At 37.3% G+C, this 19,192-nt stretch overlaps 1 protein-coding gene across 2 annotated transcripts; it reads right to left on the bottom strand.

The window, feature by feature from the left end:
- Positions 1-17,001: 17,001 nt before the first annotated feature.
- Positions 17,002-19,090, bottom strand: LOC145061481 (kinesin-like protein KIN-14C). Of its 2 annotated transcripts, XM_079008963.1 has the most exons (7): positions 18,882-19,090; positions 18,362-18,538; positions 18,144-18,263; positions 17,806-18,060; positions 17,522-17,639; positions 17,365-17,406; positions 17,002-17,259 (listed from the first exon to the last, which is right to left on the bottom strand). In XM_079008963.1, the coding sequence occupies exons 1-6, from the start codon at positions 18,921-18,923 to the stop codon at positions 17,378-17,380; spliced, it is 741 nt and encodes a 246-aa protein (XP_078865089.1). In that variant the 5' UTR covers positions 18,924-19,090; the 3' UTR covers positions 17,002-17,259; positions 17,365-17,377. The 2 variants fall into 2 exon arrangements, with proteins under 2 accessions (XP_078865089.1, XP_078865088.1); XM_079008962.1 differs by having other exon boundaries at positions 17,002-17,406.
- Positions 19,091-19,192: the final 102 nt, after the last annotated feature.

Here is a 19,192-nt window from a genome sequence, read left to right on the forward strand (position 1 = left end):
TCTCACAACCAGAAATCACACTTGGAGAATTTGGCATAAAGCCTCTCCGATCTCAGAACTCCGAGGATCTCCCTCAAATGCTTCTCATGATGCTCTCTGGATCTTGAATACAACAAAATATCATCGATGAATACGATCATCGAGCGATCCAACATCGGCCTGCACACTCTGTTCATGAGATCCATGAACACCACCGGTGCATTGGTGAGTCCGAAAGGCATCACCACAAACTCGTAATGCCCATAACGAGTCCTGAACGTTGTCTTCTGGATGTCCTCATCTCGCACCCTCACCTGATGATACCCAGACCTCAAATCGATCTTGGAGAACCAAGATGATCCCTACAACTGATCGAACAAATCGTCGATCCTCGGCAACGGGTAACGGTTCTTGATCGTCAGCTTGTTCAACTCCCGGTAATCAATGCACATCCGGTGTGAACCATCCTTTTTCTTGACAAAAAGGATAGGCGCTCCCCACGGCGAGCTGCTCGGCCGAATAAACCCCTTTCCCAGCAACTCCTGAAGTTGCGAGGATAACTCTTGCATCTTTGGAGACGCAAGGCGATAGGGAACCTTGGCGACAAGCGCGGCCCCCGAAACCAAATCGATACTAAACTCCACCTGCCTCACGGGAGGCACACCCGGCAACTCCTCCGGAAATACGTTCGGGAACTCACGCACTATCAGAACCTCATCAACTGACCTCGGTCTCTCTGAATCAACACTCGTATCCATCATATATGCTACAAAGCCCCTACAGCCCTGTTGTATACACTGTCTCGCTCTAGTGGCCGAACAAAATGCTAACCCAGAACGTGTACCCTCGCCGTACACTGTAAGAACTCCCCCACTAGGGTCTCGTATGGTCACCATCTGTCGCTCGCAGTCGATAACCGCTCCGAATCTGCTCAACCAGTCGATGCCCACTATGACATAGACACCCCCCATCGCAATAGGAACTAAATCAATCGGGAATTCAACACCGAAAATCTCGAGTACACACCCTCGAATCACCTCTGTGGCATACACCGCCCTCTCATCAGCTATGGAAACTCTCAGAGGTCGACTCAACGCCTCACGACTAACACTGATGTGCTGACTAAAAGCCAAAGATAAAAAAGACCGACTCGCACCCAAGTCAAATAACACCAAGGCAGGTACAGAACTCACAAGAAAAGTACCTATGCATAACATAATATAAGCACAATATATCAACATCAAAATAAATACACGAAAGAATACATACCAGCCACGACATCGGGCACTGCGCGGACCTCCTCCGCGGTCAATTGAAAGGCTCTCCCTCGTGCCTTCGGTGCATCGGCCTTCACTGGCCGGCTCTCAGTAGCTCTGATAGCAGCAGGGGCAGATCCCTGAGATGCTCCCTGTGCTGATCCCCGCAGCTGTGGACACTCTGCCTTCCGGTGTCCGGTCTAGTTGCAGTGAAAACATACTACAAACCCCTTGGGGCAATCCTTGGCCATATGCCCCTCCTTGCCACATTTGTAGCAAGACCCTTCTCTGCACACCCCATCGTGGCTCTTGCCGCACTTGCCACAAGTGCGGCCCCTCTGACTCCTTGGTCTCGAATCAGCGGGCTTGGCCCGCTTGGCTACCTGCTGAGACTGCACCGGTCGCCGATCCCTCCCCTAAGACTCAGCCTCTTCCCTAGCCTGGGTCTCCAGCTCTATCTCCCTCTTCCGGGCATTTTCCTGAAGCTCGGAAAACATCCGGTACGTCGAGTTCGCCACGAACTCTCGTATATCCCTCCTCAAAATGCTCAGATATCGGCTCATACGTGCCTGCTCGGAGGACACGTGCTCTGGGCAGATGTGACATCCCCATTTTCACGGCCAGAAAAGACCGATTTTGTTTATGCTTTATAAAAGTCAGAGTACTTCTTTTCATAAAAATGTTACGGAATTTGTTCCCAGAAAAACACGATACATACGTTATTAAAACATTTTCTAAGAAACGTATTTTATTCATTTTAAAACATTTGGGATGTCATTATCAATACAGAAACATAAGCATAAACAGAACTTACATTTATTTACACTAGTGATATACATCTCTTTAATCTCTCAGTGTAATGTGACTTCATATCAACACCTGTGATATAAATAAACTGAGTGGGTCAGGTTGGGAAACCTGGTGAGTACATAGGGTTTTCAACCCACAATAATATAATTATTATGTTTAAACAATCAAGCAATTAAACCCAATTACCCATCCCCATTATCTTCTTTACTCTTAATGATCTACCCTAAGAATCAGCTATTTCTCGTTCATTCATTCCTAAGGATTATCCTAAGGAATCGGCACGAAGTCCATCGTTACCAAAGCTTATAGATTACAACTGGTGAACACGTAGTCCAAAACATCTGGTAAACACTTAGTTCAAAAGTAACTAGTGAACACACTTAGTTCAAAATACCTAGTGAACACACTCAGTTCAAAGATACGTAGTGAACACACTCAGTTCAAAATACCTAATGAGCACCTAGTTCAAAAACACATACAGGTTATGAGCTTACTAGCGTTCCACCGGACCGTCTAGTATCGCCCATGGTCATCATCTATACTCCACTAGATGACTGGATCACCGACAACATTGATGTCTCCCATCATATTATCACAAAACAACTATTTCATCTACCCATGTTTTACCCAACACATTTTGTAGATATAAAATACATATATAGTTTAAATCATTTAAAACATGTATAAAAATCTTTCACCCAGCATAGACAGCAAGTATTCAGACAATATGCACACACAGCACGTAATTTATATTAAAATACATCATATCTATGTGTAAGATGAAAGGGACTATGCACTCACCTGAGAAGGTGGTGACTTGGTACTCGGACAGTGCTTCGTTTACTTTAAAATAATTTCCTTCGACGAAACCTAGTATTATTACCACTAGATTTTAGTCTAATATTTACCGTGACTAATTATTAGTCTTATTATTATTATATAAGCGTTTAAACAATACTTTCCAACCACTATGTACAGACAGGGGCCAAACATAAAACACCGGAGGGCAGGACCATTTTGGCATATAGCACTTCTGAAATCCAACAACCCTATGCGGCCCTTTAAACCAGATACCCCGTACCGCGAGTAGTTAAAAAGATATTATAACGACACTTATATAAGTCATAATAATAGCTCAAATATTTATTATAAATTTATTATAACAATACTAATTTTAAATATAAACTATATTTAAAATAGGGTAAGCATAACTTACTTACAAGGGGATTTTAGCTAGGAGTCGGGCTCTGTAGGGACAGAACTGCGTCGCTGAATCTTTCTAAGAAAGATTCGTGCAGCGCTTCAGCGCTCACCTTACTATACTAAAACTACAGAAAGAGAAGTCGAATCACGAGGGACCGAAATGCTCGGGGGATAAGGAGAGAAAGACTCTTGAATCAAGAGAATGGTGCAAGAAATATGAGAGCCCAAGCCTCTTATTTATAGTAATTGAATTTACAAAAACTACCCTCCATAATTACTTAATGACTTTATAGTTATATAAACAACTAAACACCCCTTTATAATACTATTTTAAATAGATTTAACAATATTTGCACTAAACTAATGTCGAAAGAACTCAACATTAGTCTTATAATGACCGCATCGTCGATACATTTCTAATGATATATACATATGTATATATATGTGTACGTATATATGATTTATACTTTATTTTAATACGTAAATATGCTATTATAATTTGTAACTCGTTTATACGAACTCCGTTTTTGATGTTCTTTAAATCCACGCGTAGGTGGAGACGTACTCTACAACTTTCGTTTAGACTCTGTCGGCTAATTTTGACTTTATTTTTAAAGTTATATTTTTAACAGGCCGGGACAGGATTGGTCCGTTAAATCCTCATAACTTCTTCATCTGACGTCCGTTTTCACCCATCTTTTTCTCGTTATGCTACTCTTAATGAGATCTTCGATTCTTGTTCAGGTCGTGTCGGCTAAAAATCGCTCGATCTAATATTCGAATTTCGGGCTGTACACTGCTAATCTGAAACTTCGAAAAATCATAACTTCTTCATACGAAGTCAGATTTGGGCGTTCTTTTTATCGAAGTTCTTAGTTTAACATATTCTATGACTTTCATTTAGAGCGCCAAGGCTAAATCTCGCTCTATCATAAATTCACTATTTACGCCTCCCGGTATCGAGGCGGTTCCGTCGCGAAACTTCGACGGGTCATAACTTCTTTGTTATAACTCGGATTTCGGCGTTCTTTATATGTACGGAAACCTAGTGACATATACTACAACTTGGTTCAAATTATTTATAAGCTTCTGTCGAAAAGTCGTTTTCGACACTTATTGCCTCTAATTTGACTAGCCCGGATCTGCGGGCGTTACAGCAGAACATCGCCCGCTCATGGAACACCCTCGTAATCACTGTAACAGACTCAGTACCTTGATTGAGGGTCAGAAACTCCTGGGACAAACGCTCCCTCTCCACCTAGGGAACGTACTCATCTCAGAACATAGCAGTGAACCTCTCCCAGGTCACTACAGCAAGCTCAGCAGGCGTATAGTGTGTTGTCACAAACTTCCACCAATCCTTCGCTCCCAAGCGAAGCTAGTTCAGCACGAACCGGACTCTCAAATTCTCTGGAGATGAGCAAGTAAAGAAACACCCCTCTATGTCTAAAATCCACCTCATCGCCGCAATCGGGTCCTGGGTCCCGTCAAACTCCGGGGGTTTTATGTTGCTGAACTCTCGGAACAGCAACGCATCACCACCCTACGGCCTAGTCGCAGCTATAGCTGCAGTGGCCGCAGCAACAGCAGCCTCAGAAAGAGCAGCGTATCTCTCATCAAATGTCTCTATCAGTGTGGTCTTGATAGACCCAAACATCTCTGGTATCTCTGCCCTGATGGCCGCAGCCACCTCCTCGTGGATGATCCTACGGATCTCCTCGTCACTCGTACCGCTGCTCTCTGGTGTGTGGCATGTCCCAACCATGATCCTCCTCTCTCTGAAATACAACATAAAAACATATCAGGGACTTGCTCGAGTATACTCACACTCGACTACTCCACCCTACTTGTTTCTTGGTACTCTAAGGATTCTTACTTGGACTGTGCACTGACCCGGTGTCTTCAGTAGTACGGGCCCAATACTACCGTCCACACCACATCAGCATTCACCCCAAGTTCTCCTCCCAGAGTCCCAATCCCAAGCACTCTACTCTCTCTAATCATATGATACTCACTAGCAGATCTCTCATAACCTCCTCGCTGCTATCTAAACACTCTGAAGCATCTCTAGCAGCAAGAATCCTAGACTAAGGCATCACATATCAGGCCACTCTAGTCCTAATAAGAATACCTAGTCTACTCTAGCATGCATAATATAACTCATCACATATCATATCATATCATATCTCATAACACTTATTGTAATGGTATTTTGGGAAATCACCGTTCGGGCGTTGGCTGTTCGTACACACGACTCTGCTCTGTTTTGTCTCGAACACTGTAAGCATAAAGCTTAGTGAGTTCCCAAAAATACCATTCTAACATGTATTAGCCACTCGAGGCTATAACTCTGTTGACCCTCTAGTCAATGTGTCTCAGTGGGACCCTCCAGCCCCAACTCTCTGTGGGCCCTCTGGCCCTAACCCTATGGACCCGAAGGTCCTAACTCTATGGACCCACTGGTCCTACTTTGTAAACTCTAAATCATGCATATCACATATCACAATAATCACAACACATAAATAACATGCAAATACACTGGCACATAACTCTAAAATACACTATCACATAACTCTGTTACCACGCTAGGTAAAGTATAGTGAGAAGACTCACCTCTGGTATCTCGGTAAATCTCTGTCTCGGTAAACGTTGGCCTAGCCTCCACCTCTAAGTGTAGCCCCTTTCTCTATAGATCTCAGATCCAAAATGGCACTTCAAGCTTTAGCTTCCAAGAGCTCCTTTCCTTCTTCTTCGCTAAGTCACCAAAACACAATTAGCTCCAACAACACTCACACACACTAAGGACGATGGGAGGCTTTCTCTTAGGGTTTCACTCACTGATATGGAGGCTGAGAAATGAGCCTTAGCACCCTTTAAATAGTGCACAAGACGGATTAGGGTTTTTGCTCCTGGGCCGGGTACGCCCGACGTAACTCTGGGTACGCCCAGCGTACCTTGGCGAATCTGCGTCCAAATTAAGCGCATGAGTACGCGCAGCATACCCCTCTGGTACGCCCAACGTACTCACTTGCTAGTTTCCCTCCATTCAAGGACTAATCATGACCAATTGACAAAGAATAAGGGTGAAAGAAATGCACCTGAATCTCGGGGTGTTACAAAATTCTCATGAAACTAGAAGTTAACAATGTACTTTTGGATATGTACAAACCCAACTTTCTATCAACTTTGTAGGATTCTGATAATTTGTCAAGTTACAAGAAGATTAGAATTTACAGTTAAACTCATCTGAAAGAAGTTCAAGTTGGGATTGTAGGAATTAAAATTTTATAATTGTTGGTTTGATGTATTTGAACACATATTGTTCATTTGGTTGTTAAAGACTCTTGGATATGGTTGTTTTTTGTTGCTATTTTCATGTTTCTAATGGTTGTTGTGTGATGTGCTTTAAGAAAACAATGTTAGTTTGATATGTTCTTTGATTATGAACTTTGTTAAGATACATTTTCAGTTTTTAGTAATCCATCGTTTTGGATATTAATTGTGATCATAGTTTTTGGATATTCAAATTAAATTATGAATTCTAAAGTTATATTATCTAGCTTATAGAAATTGGTCATCGTAATCAAATTTTTTTAATCAAGTTAAGTTATAGATCATATCAGATGAATCATTATTTTGTGATCATAGTCAATGACACATTATAGTAAGATTAAATTATCAAGTGTTATGATGTTATGATTGATGGTCTATCTTATATAATTATCTTTGTTAAATAATCAGAAAACTTTATCATTCGTCGGTATTTTTTTAATCATATAAATTGTTGATCATAACTTTTGGATTATAATTTTTTAAAAAACACAGATGTTTGCATCCTAATTAATAGTAATGATGTAAAGTTTATGATACATCTTTTATAAAGCATTTATGATACATAATCATAAAATGTATGGATCATGTTAAGTTATGGATCATAGTCATCATCCAAAAGTTTTTTATTCTTCTTATATTTTTGGGTCATATAAATTGTGTCATATATTTTTTTAGATCAAAAACCTTTTGAATGAAAAACATTTTTATTAGACGTCATATTTTCATTCCAACAACATACTACCAACTTTCTTTATCCATGAATTATAATGGACAAAATCTATATACCATAAAATTATATTTCCAATGTTTTGATGCAAATTATCAACTATAATCCAAACATATAAAACTATAGAATGTACTTTTCTTTAGTTATGTATTATAAAAACTATACAAAACTGATATCATTTTTACATTATACTTCTAATTTTTTTGATGCAAATTATCAACCTTCATATATTATTGTTAACCAAAACATATAATGATCCAAAAGTTATGATTCAAAACTTGTTATGATCCAAACATTTTATGAGGCGACACTTATGTAAAAAACCTGAGACGATTCAAAATTATAAAATTCAAATTTGATATCATTTTGAATGTTATGATGCAAAATAATTTGATTCAAAAATATGACGATTTGATGTGTCATAACACATTGAAAAACATGATATAAACAAAAAAAAATCATGTAACAAATGATATGATTTAGAGTATAAAACTATTTGCATCATAACAAATTAATAAGTGATGATCCAAAAGTTGTTATAAAACCAAAACTTTTTGATGAACCATAAATTATGTGAAAAACTTAACTTGATTAAAAAAGGATATTATTCAAAATATATGATCCAAAAGATATGATTCATAATCGGATGATTCAAAATTGATATGATTACAAATGATAGATCGTATTTAAAACTCTATTATGATCCATGATTGTGCAATGTTCATGTTCCAACAATTTTATGATTCAAACATGTGATAACCCATAAAATATGTTAAAGTGGAGAGTTTTTACCAATAATTTTATGATTCAAATATGTAATAAACCATAAAAGGCCCCAAATTACATAATCAAACCAAAAAAAAAGATAATAGTTAATGCCAACAAGATGAATCTCAAGGGTAAACATATGCCCTCAATCATGATCAATGAGAAGCAACTTCAAAATAAAAGACAAGACCTCCCAAAGGAGGTCATTACAAACAAACTTATACAAACATTTAGAAACCATCAGACATAATTTTTTGAACACAAGAACATCAATTATAAATCAAGATGGGCAATTAAGTTGTCCATAAGATCACGAACAACATGGTACTTGTAAATATGCACACAACTGAAAGAAAATACACCTAAAACACACCTACTAAACACGAAAGTAAACAGAGAAAAAACCCCAAATTCAAAACTTGTGAACTCTTTCCAGTATTTTATCAAGCACCTACAGTGCATTATTAGACATAAGTTGATAACTATTTTATCTTTTAAATTTTCACACTAAATTTGCTTCCAAGTATATATAACACATATAAAATCAAATATTTAATGAAACAAACCTAAAGCACATGAAAAAATGGTTTTTTTTTTAACTTAGTGTATATATGAACATCATTGTGTAAATCTTGTTTTCAATCACCAATTGCATTGAACAACATGGTACTTGTAAATATGCATACAACTGAAAGAAAATACACTCAAAAGACACCTACTAAACATGAAAGTAAACTGAGAAAAAAAAATCCAAATTCAAAAATTAAGATATCTCTCAGACATTTCATCAAGCACCTGCAAGGCTCATTAAGCATAAGTGCATAACCATTTTATATTCTAATTATAGCACTAAATTTGCTTCCATATATATAACCCATATAAAATCAACTAATTTAATGAAACAAACCTAAAGCACATGAAAAAAAATCTTTCTGGAATTGAGTGTATATATGAACATCATTGTGTAAATCTCGCTTTCAATCAGGAATTGCATTGATTCACATCGATTTTCAGTTTTAATCGGCATGTTTACCAAAAAAATAGAAGAAATAATTGTTTCTGATTTGCGATTTGAGTCTTTAGTTTCTAGAATCGATTATATAAAAGAATCAGAGAATCTACTGTTAACAACTTTTTTACAATCGACACGCAATCATAAATTTAATTAATCGATACTGACCAAATTAAATGAGAAATTGTAGATCGAAGCAGTAATGGAAGAAAGAAATTTGTTTATCAAATGATTTGATTTGGTTTGGATATGGAAGTCGCATCTAGGAATACGAATTTTTTTCATATCAGATCAATGCCAGCCCGTATAAGTTTCTTTCTTCTCAAGCCCATATAATTTACTTGCATTATGACCCAATTACCCTTAATGAACATGATTGGATGAGAATTGTCCTCACCGTCCTCACCGATTTTCGACTCCTCACTGGATCCGAACCCTATATATATATATATATATATATATATATATATATATATATATATATATATATATATGGTGTTTGATGGATATAATTAATGGTTGCAATTGCATGCACACATGCGATCCTAGATAAATCCAATAACCTATAACTACAACCCTGCCCTCTAAGTCCACCTTAAAGTTGTAACAACCTCTTTTAGCTTCAAAACCATACCCTTAACTATGAACAATACACCAAAACCTACATTTATTGTTAAATTCCGTAACAATAGTAAAAGAAAATCAATAAATGTTAAAGTAAGTCAGATACATACCTCGTATTCTTCCCAAACAAGTTCATTTTCCTTAATATTGTTGGACAACATTGGAATTCCGTTTACAACTTTCCTTAGTCATGTGGTTACCTATCCATTATGTATATCATGATCTCTTCAAACATGGTCATCAATTGTAACATCCCAGGTTCAGAAGCAAGAGTTCAAGGGTGCTTAGTGTAAATAAAGAGTGGACTCAGCGAGTAGGAGCCTTAACTCATCGAGTCAGAGCGGGTGTTGGGCACGTGATAAGTGACCCGACTCGCCGAGTCGGCGGCTGGACTCGACGAGTCGGTGTTGGGAAGAGAAACCCTAAATTTTAGGGTTTGCACCCTATTTAAAGGACTTTATGTCCTCAGCCTCCTTATTCCCCTTTGAGTGCTAGTAAACCCTAGAATCGTGTGAGACTCCATTGTTGAGGAGATTTGAGCTTGGAAGAGGAAATTGGTGAAAGGAGCTAGTGGATTAAGAGGCTAGCATCAAGGAATTCGTGTGGATCTGGGATCTACATCATATTGGGCACATCTCTGAGGTAAGAGGTCATTTCCTTAAGCTATTTCTTTCTAGCTTCATCCATGGAGGTTGATTTGGGGCTTCTTAGCTTGTTTGAGATCCATTTCGGGTTTAGAGACTAGATCTGAGGTTGCAACTTCAGATCTAGGTTGGTTTTGATCCATGAAAGCATAAAGCATCAGCCCTTGGACATGTATGAGGGTGTCCTTGTCTTAAACCTTCCTTCTAGCTTGTATTGAGCCTATATTGCTTTGCATGCACATAAAGTTGGAAACTTTACATGTGAAACTAGCCCTAGGAGTCCAGATCTATGAGTTGGAAGCAGTGAAATGGTCTGAAATTGTCTGAATAGGGATGACTTAAGTGAACTTAGCGAGTCTGTTCTTGGACTCGACGAGTTGGGTCGCAAACCCTATCCCATCTGGTTACGATGCGAATCAGTGAGTCGAGTGGACTCAGTGAGTTGGGCAGGCTAGGACTCGGATTGAAGGACTCAGCAAGTCATAGGGTGAATCGGCGAGTCGAGTCGTAAATGGTGGGATTCTGAGTTCATGAACTCGGCGAGTCATTAGGATGACTCGGCGAGTAGGGTCAACCAGGAAGGTTGACTTTGACCAGGACTGTGACTTTGACCAAGAGTTGACCAGTTTGACTTCCAAGGGTACTCTTGTATTTTGGGCATTGATGGTTATGGTTTCATTGAAGTTTTAGGTGGTGGAGTTTGTGGCGGTGATCGGGAGTTTTGATCTTATCTCTTCGAGCTCGGCTTTGCAAGGTGAGTTATCCTCACTATATCAACAGGGTATAAGGCACCAAGGCCGGCCCTTTATCGGATTGGAATCTAGGTATTTGTTTGATATGTTATTGATTTGCTAGATCTGCATCCTGGTAATTAGGATGGTATTATATTAATGACCTGGTTTAGGTCGGTATCCTGGTATATAGGATATTGCTATGTTAGTGGCCGATTAGGTCGGTATCCTGGTTAGGATGTTGTTATGCCATATGATCTGCTAGATCGGTTTGTTTGGTTGAGGATTGTTATGTGATTATCTATTTATGTGCATGTGGATATTGACTGGGGTTTGGGTTGAGGCAGGTCCTGCTTTGTGTTGTAGGCCAACATGCCCAGGGCGGACCGGATAGGCCGAAGGCCCAGCGAGCGGTCCGGATAGGCTGAAGGCCCCAAGAGGGCGGTCCAGACGTGTTGAGGCTCATAGAATGGACCAAGCAGATTGAAGGCTCGGTGAGGTCGGACCAGTCATACTGTAGACTTAGAGGGTGGACCAGGTGGACTGAAGGCCCGGTGCGGGCGGACCAGTCACACTGTAGACTCGATATGCATGGTTGTTTTGTATTGTGATATGATATGATTATGGTTATACGAGGTTGGTATTTTAGGGGTAACTCACTAAGCTTTCGGGCTTATAGTTTCAGTATACTGTTTCAGGTACCTTAGGAGATCGTGGCAAGGCGAAGGCGTGATCGTACCGCTCCTCATTTTTATGCTGATATTTCTAGGATACTCTGATAATAAACTAATTGAAAACCTTTTTGTAATGATTAATGTATTTGGATTTTTTTTTCAAAAGTTTAAATTGGTTGTAAATTTATGGGTGTTACAGTCATCAAGGGTTTTTTCCTACTGTCCACAATAATTTAGTTGAAGCACTCATAAATTCAATTCCCAATTGTTTCACAAGCATAAGCACTGCACCATGTTTTTGGTTGTTTTACATCAAATACTCATATGCAAATGAGATCAATTTCTTAATGATTTCCATTTTCCTCAAAAAGTCACCTTCAACACAACTCATTGCTGCAGTCCAAAATAATTTCTTAAACTCCAACCATGTGTATGCTTTCCTAAAATTGGTATAAATGTGTCTAGCATATTACATGTGTTCAACATGAGGCAATATATCTTTTACATCTTCACGCAATCCCTAAAGAAAAGTATTGAATTGGTTAATATGCATAATTTTGATTTGTTAACATTTATAGAAAAATATTGGAAACTAACCTTATGTTAATTATCACTACTAGTCCTCTACCGTCATGAAGGTCTACATCATCTCTTAGAAGCTCAATAAATGAGATCCAATTAGGCTTATTTTCAACATCCATAAGCCCAAGCTATTAGGTACACTTGGTCATTGGTATATCTACCAATGGTCGTCAACAATTCACCCTTAACCTCTCTCTTCAATAAGCATCCATCCAACCCAATTACTCTTCTACACCATTACTTTTCCACATGTGTGACATCCCCATTTTCACGGCCAGAAAAGACCGATTTTTGTTTATGCTTTATAAAAATCAGAGTACTTCTTTTCATAAAAATGTTGCGGAATTTGTTCCCAGAAAAATACGATAAATACGTTATCAAAACATTTTCGAAGAAACGTATTTTATTCATTTTAAAACGTTTGGGATGTCATTGTCAATACAGGAACATAAGCATAAACGGAACTTACATTTATTTACACTAGTGATCTACATCTCTTTAATCTCTCAGTGTAATGTCACTTCATATCGATACCTGTGATATAAATAAACTGAGTGTGTCAGGTTGGTAAACCTGGTGAGTACATAGGGTTTTCAACCGACAATAATATAATTATTATGTTTAATCATCAAATAGTTAACCCAATTACTCATCCCCATTATCTTCTTTATTCTTAAGGATCTACCCTAAGAATCAGTTATTTCTTGTTCATTCATTCCTAAGAAGTATCCTAAGGAATAGGTATGAATTCAATCGTTGTAAATGACACATCTGTCAAGCACAACTGCTAGTTCTGTGACTTAGGCGCAGCTGCCAAAATTGTGACATTCTCTATGGGGCGCATCTGCCGGAATAGTCCTTTTAGGCGCATCTGTCGGGGTTATGAGGTTCTCTATTAGGCGCTTCTGCCGGTAGAGTCCTTTAGGCGCATCTGACGGGTTTGATTGACAGTAACGTTTTCGAGAGTCCACTCGCAATACGTATCAATGGGTTTTTAGAGTACACCGGTGAACACGTCGTTCACAACACCTACAGGTTGCGAGCCTGCTAGTGTTCCACTGGACTGTCTAGAATAGTCCGTGGTTGTCATCCATACTCTGCTGAATGACGGGGCCATCATTTGGGAAAAAGGCTTCTCACATCGTCCACCTCTCACCCTCACCTCACGGTCTATTTCACCTCTCAACTCATCATCCAACTCATATTTCATCTATTACATCTACCCATGTCTTATCCCAACATTTTCGTAGATATAAAATACATATACTGTTTAAATCATTTAAAATGTGTATAAAATCGTTCATCCAACATAGATAGCAAGTATACAGATAATATGCACACACAGCACGTAATTTAAATAAAATACTTCATATCTATGTGTAAGCTGAAAGTAACTATGCACTCACTTGATTAGGTGGTGACTCGGTACTTGAACATCACTTCGTTATCTCAAAACAATTTTTTTCCTTGACCAAAACCTATTATTAATACCACTAGAGTTTAGTTTTAACGTTAATCGCGACTAATTAATAGTCTAGCTATTATTACTATTATATAAGCGTTAAATAACACTCAATATAACTCATAATAATAACCCAAACAATTATTTTAAGGTCCTAATAATGTTACTATAATTAAATAAAAGCTATATTAAATATAGTATAGGCGTAACTCACTTACAGCGGGTTTTTATTAAAAATCGGGCTTCGCTGGAGCAGCGTTTGCGAGCCGAAAGCTTTTCTTCTCGGAGCCGTCGGGCACTCCGGGGCTTTCTTCTCGTGATAGGGAGGCTCCCTAGACTTGGGAGGGGTTTAGGGAGGTTAGAGAGAAGTTAGAGAGAGAAATAAAGGTTTGAAGGTGTGAGGAAATTATGAAGAGTTCATCTCTTATTTATAGGAATTGTATAGTAAAGTAGTCTCCAAGCTTCGTTCGTAACTTTTGCATACGAGCTCCGTTTTTGTCTGTCTTTTTACCATTGAGTTCCTATTAATGAGATCTTCAACTTTCATTTAGACCTCGTTGGCTAATTCTCATTCTATCTCGGATTTACAAAACTGTATCGAATTCGCCGCGCTCGAAAAGTAGGGACTAAGCTTCGTCCATAACTTTCGCATACGAGCTCTGTTTTTGTCTGTATTTTTACCGTTGAGATCCTATTAATGAGATCTTCAACTCTCATTTAGACCTCGTTGGCTAATTCTCATTCTATCTCGGATTTACAAAACTGTATCGAATTCGCCGCACTCGAAAAGTAGGGACTAAGCTTCGTCCATAACTTTCGCATACGAGCTCCGTTTTTGTCTGTCTTTTTATCGTTTAACTCCTATTAACGATATCTTCATTTATCGTTTAGATTATTTTGGCTAAAAATCGACCGATCTAAAATTCAGATTTCGGGTTGTGCACTGCTATGCTAAATCTTAGAAAAATCATAACTTCCTCATACGAAGTCAGATTTGGATGTTCTTTTTATGCACACTATCGGTTTAACATATACTACGACTTTCGTTTAGATCGCTAAGGCTAAATCTCGCTCTATCGTAAATTCACTATTTACGCCTCCCGGTATCGTGTCGGTTCTGTCGCGAAACTTCGACGGGTCATAACTTATTCGTTATAACTCGGATTTCGACGCTCTTTATATGTACGGAAACCTTGTAAAATATACTAAAACTTGGTTGAGATTATTTATTCTTAATAATCTTTTGTCGAAAAGTCGTTTTCGACCCCTATTGCCTCTAAATTGACTAGCCCGGATCTACGGGCGTTACAACATGTCACTTAAAGCTTTGAAACCTATGTGAAATTTGTGGAATCAGACAAGCAGTTCTTCTTCCAATTTGGATTGCCTATGACATAAACTTTGTATGTAGAACTTGGATTAGACCTAAACAATTCACGGCATAGTCTCATACCCTTGCATAATGTTTTGATAATTTTCTTTAATCTGGCCCATTTTTTCCCTACGAACTTGGCATGTGGACACTACCACGGTTCTAAAAGGCGTGAGTTTTGGCGTGGCGGCAAGGCCAAGCCTCAAGCTTTACGACCAATGGCGAGCCATGACATTTTTCAAGGCGTGATGTAAGGCAGCAATTTTGTATTAATTTAAAATAATTTACCACATAAATATAGATTTTTATCAAATCTAACCAGTTTTTAGAAGTATTATATCCACACCTAATAACAAGAAAGTTAACAAAAACCACAATACTTATATGCTCAATCAGAAAAGACATAACAAGGGGAAAAAACGTGTCTCAAACGAAAAAAAAAGTGTCATATCACGCTTTGTCACGCGTTACACCTAACAGCAGCGTCATGAGGCTTTTCGTAAGGCCGGAGTCGCACTCGTGCCATGGCACACCTTATAGAAGAGTGGACACCACGCACACCAACCTTTGTTTGATGTCAGAAATCATCTCCCTAAGTTTCATCTTAGGTTTTTTTGAAATTTCAGTAATGTAATGTCTACAGATCTGATCTATTAAGGGGAAACAATATATCCAAATTTAAACTTCCTAGAACATCCATGAGTGTCAATCAAACCTTAACCTGAAATGATCTTTCATTTTCATTGAACATCCCTCCTGCATATAATTTGAAAGGGCATTCATTCTTTTCTTCCTCTTCCGACATCTTGCAACTAATATTGTGTTGTCACACTTCTCCAAGTAAATCCGAGACCCATTTGCCCCTGCATTATTTTGAATAAAGAACTTAAGTTGTGTAGGAGACAGAAATATATCACCAGCCTCCGGTTACATCTTGTCCATGGTGTATCCGAATCATGAATTATGTACTTGTTCTTCACATCCTCTTCAGCATCTCATCACTCTGCCAATCATTAGCATGATACACTTGTGCTCTTATTTCATCATCTATGCTTGAATTACTTAAATTCTCGTCACTAAGTAGAACATTAAGGAAGACGTCCTTACTTCATCAAAGTCATTACAAATACCTGCAAATGTGTCTTTGTAAATGCCATTTGATGAAGCCATTACAAATACCTACAATATCACACATTTTTGCAATATCACACAATTTTAGCAAGTCGATTTCAAGAAGTATAAGTTGACAATTGTTTTGATCATGGAATGTAAAAACTTATTGCTTGAACACCTCAACTCCAATCACCAAAATTCCTTGTGCATGAACAAGTTTACCAACAATATAGCCCTAATGTTCAAATAACCTGCTTTCATTATGATTTTATTTGTTTACCCAAGATATTATGAGATGCAAGTACGATTTTCAATGAAAGATAATGTGCAAGTGTCAAGGTGTGGTGCTCTATTTCTAACGTCTCCAAACGACGTTTGGTTTTAGCCTTGTCGGCAAAGAAAAGGTCATGTAGTCTTCTCATTTGGTGAAGATAACTTGTTAAAATGTTAGAAAAACCCGAATGTCATTAATGCAAAAAGTGAAAAACCCAAGCAACTATCCGTTATTAATAAACCTAAAATTCATCTTAGGGTAAAACCGTCATTTTTTACCAAACTTAAGGTTTTTTATGGCATTATCCCTATTAAATAAATATAACTTATAATTAATTTTTATTTTATTTAAAATATAATCTATAATTATTTTAATACTATAAAAATTGTCCTTAATTATCATATTCAAGTCTTTAGATGATAATATACACAAAACCATAACAATCAAACCCGCTATAAATTTTAGAAACAAATTTCAAGTTAACAATATACTATAGACTGCGTTGACTCTTGGGAAAAGTCAAACCCACTGTTCAAAATTTAAGGTCAAAAAACCATCAAACATTTTGAAAAAACGTGTCATAATAAACCAAAATTTCAAGTCTCTGTCCTCAAACTAAGCATTGTTAGTGTTTTCAAGCCTCTGTCATCCTGATTTCCTTGACAATTAATTGTGTGTTGTCACCATCATAATTTCTGTACACAAAAGTGAGATTAGTGTACAAAGGAACACCCATAAAAATAATGATAGGAATTAATAACTTCAACTTATATAACCCTTAAGAATAGAAAAAATACTACTTTGAAGTTTGAACTACATCAACTTATATAACCCTTGAGCTCCTGCAATTATAAAAGCGATAAATACAAATAAGCATCTGAGTTATTTGTCAAAACATAATTAAAAAATAAAATGGCAAAAAGGGTGTACTAAAATGGTATTGTGGGAGCTTCTTACTCAATCTCTCCTCTTCAAAAAGTAGTCCTGCTTCCAGCAATTGGTCCTCTAATTTTGAAACAATTCGTTTTTGGTCCTCGTATTTTCTTCTTATCTCTAATGAAGATAAATCCACCATCTATTTGGAAAAATAGTAATCAGTCACAGTTTTTTGAAAGTTAACTATATACTTAAACACACCAATAAAGATGAGAGTAGTTTACACTTTTGAGACCAAATTTGAAAAAATCATTTATACTCAAGGACCAAAAATGTAATCTACTCTAAAGATAATGAAAATGTACCTTAAGTTTTTCATTTGCAGCTGCTAACTGATGTTCTAGGACAGATATTTTCTCTGTTTGAGAACAACACTGCTGCAAGAAGTTGTAATGTTCCTTTAAAGTGATGTGATTTTCCAAGATTGCAGCTTTCTCTTTTACAAAATGTTTGTTTGCATCAATGGCAGTAAAAAGTTGATTTTGAAGTTGGGTATTGTACTGTTGCAAACTTCTGTTGTACTCTTGCAAAATCTTGTTCATGTCTTGTTGAGTTTTCACCTAAAGAAAGACAATCTGAAATCAGAAACATGTTTTGTACGTAGTTTTATTTCTATGATTTTAGATTCTTTAATTTATATCACCTCCTCTTCAGCAGTTGATGCATTCTGTTTAGCCTGTAGAAGCTCTTCCTTTAAAGAATCATGATTCTTTTCTAAAGCCATCCTAGCTTCTTTTTCTTTGTTGAGAAAATCAATGGCATTCTAGTAATTATACAAAAGATGTAAGGTAAAATAAAACAAAAGGAGAAGGTAATGAGATAACATTACAGAGAGTTGTGAGATGAGATCACAAGGCTTACTAGCTTTTGTGACTCTTCATTTGCCAAACTTTCTTTCAAGGAGGAAATTTTATTTTCCAATTTGGAAATAGTTGAATTCAACTCTTCTTCCTTGATTTTCATTGCAGCCTCTGTAAACAGATAAGGCTTAATAGATTCAACAATTTCCCACTCAGAAACATCAACAGCTTGATTATTCTGGATGTACATTAGGAGCTCACGTCAGTAACTGTTAACAAAAACCCTAAATAGAATCTATGAAACATAAACATGATTAATTCAAACACGTTGTTGAACAACAATACATTCTTATTAAACGTTCATCACTGATAGAATGCTAGAAAACATCAATAGATGAAACGAAATTTCTGCAAATATGAATCGACTTGTATGTATAATCAAAAAACCAATGTCGGTAGACATGAAAACGATCATAGAAAAAACGATCAAGCAACATAAACGCAAGTTATACACGAATACAAAATCACATATTTCACAATCACCGAACATGATTTCAATCTTAGATTATTCAGAAACCTACATTCGCAGACGACTTGTTTTGGTTCCGAGATTTCATTGTCATCTGGTTACTGTCGCTCTGAAATTGCACCAAAATTGAAGGGAATCAAATGGAAACGATACGTTGCTATCTCTCTCCGATATCGTATATTCGTATCTCTCCCAAAATTTAGGAATCGAGAAGAATCATCGACTCGATCAAACGTAATCTTCTATAAGCTCTTCCTTATCCACAACTTAACTCAACTTATATATTACTATTAAATTAAATAAATATGATTTATAATTATTTTTTATTTTATTTAAAATATAATCTATAATTAGTTAGTTTTA

The sequence above is a fragment of the Lactuca serriola genome, chromosome 7 (genome assembly GCF_051521515.1).
Source record: "Lactuca serriola cultivar US96UC23 chromosome 7, Lser_US96UC23_V15, whole genome shotgun sequence".
NCBI lineage: Eukaryota > Viridiplantae > Streptophyta > Magnoliopsida > Asterales > Asteraceae > Lactuca > Lactuca serriola.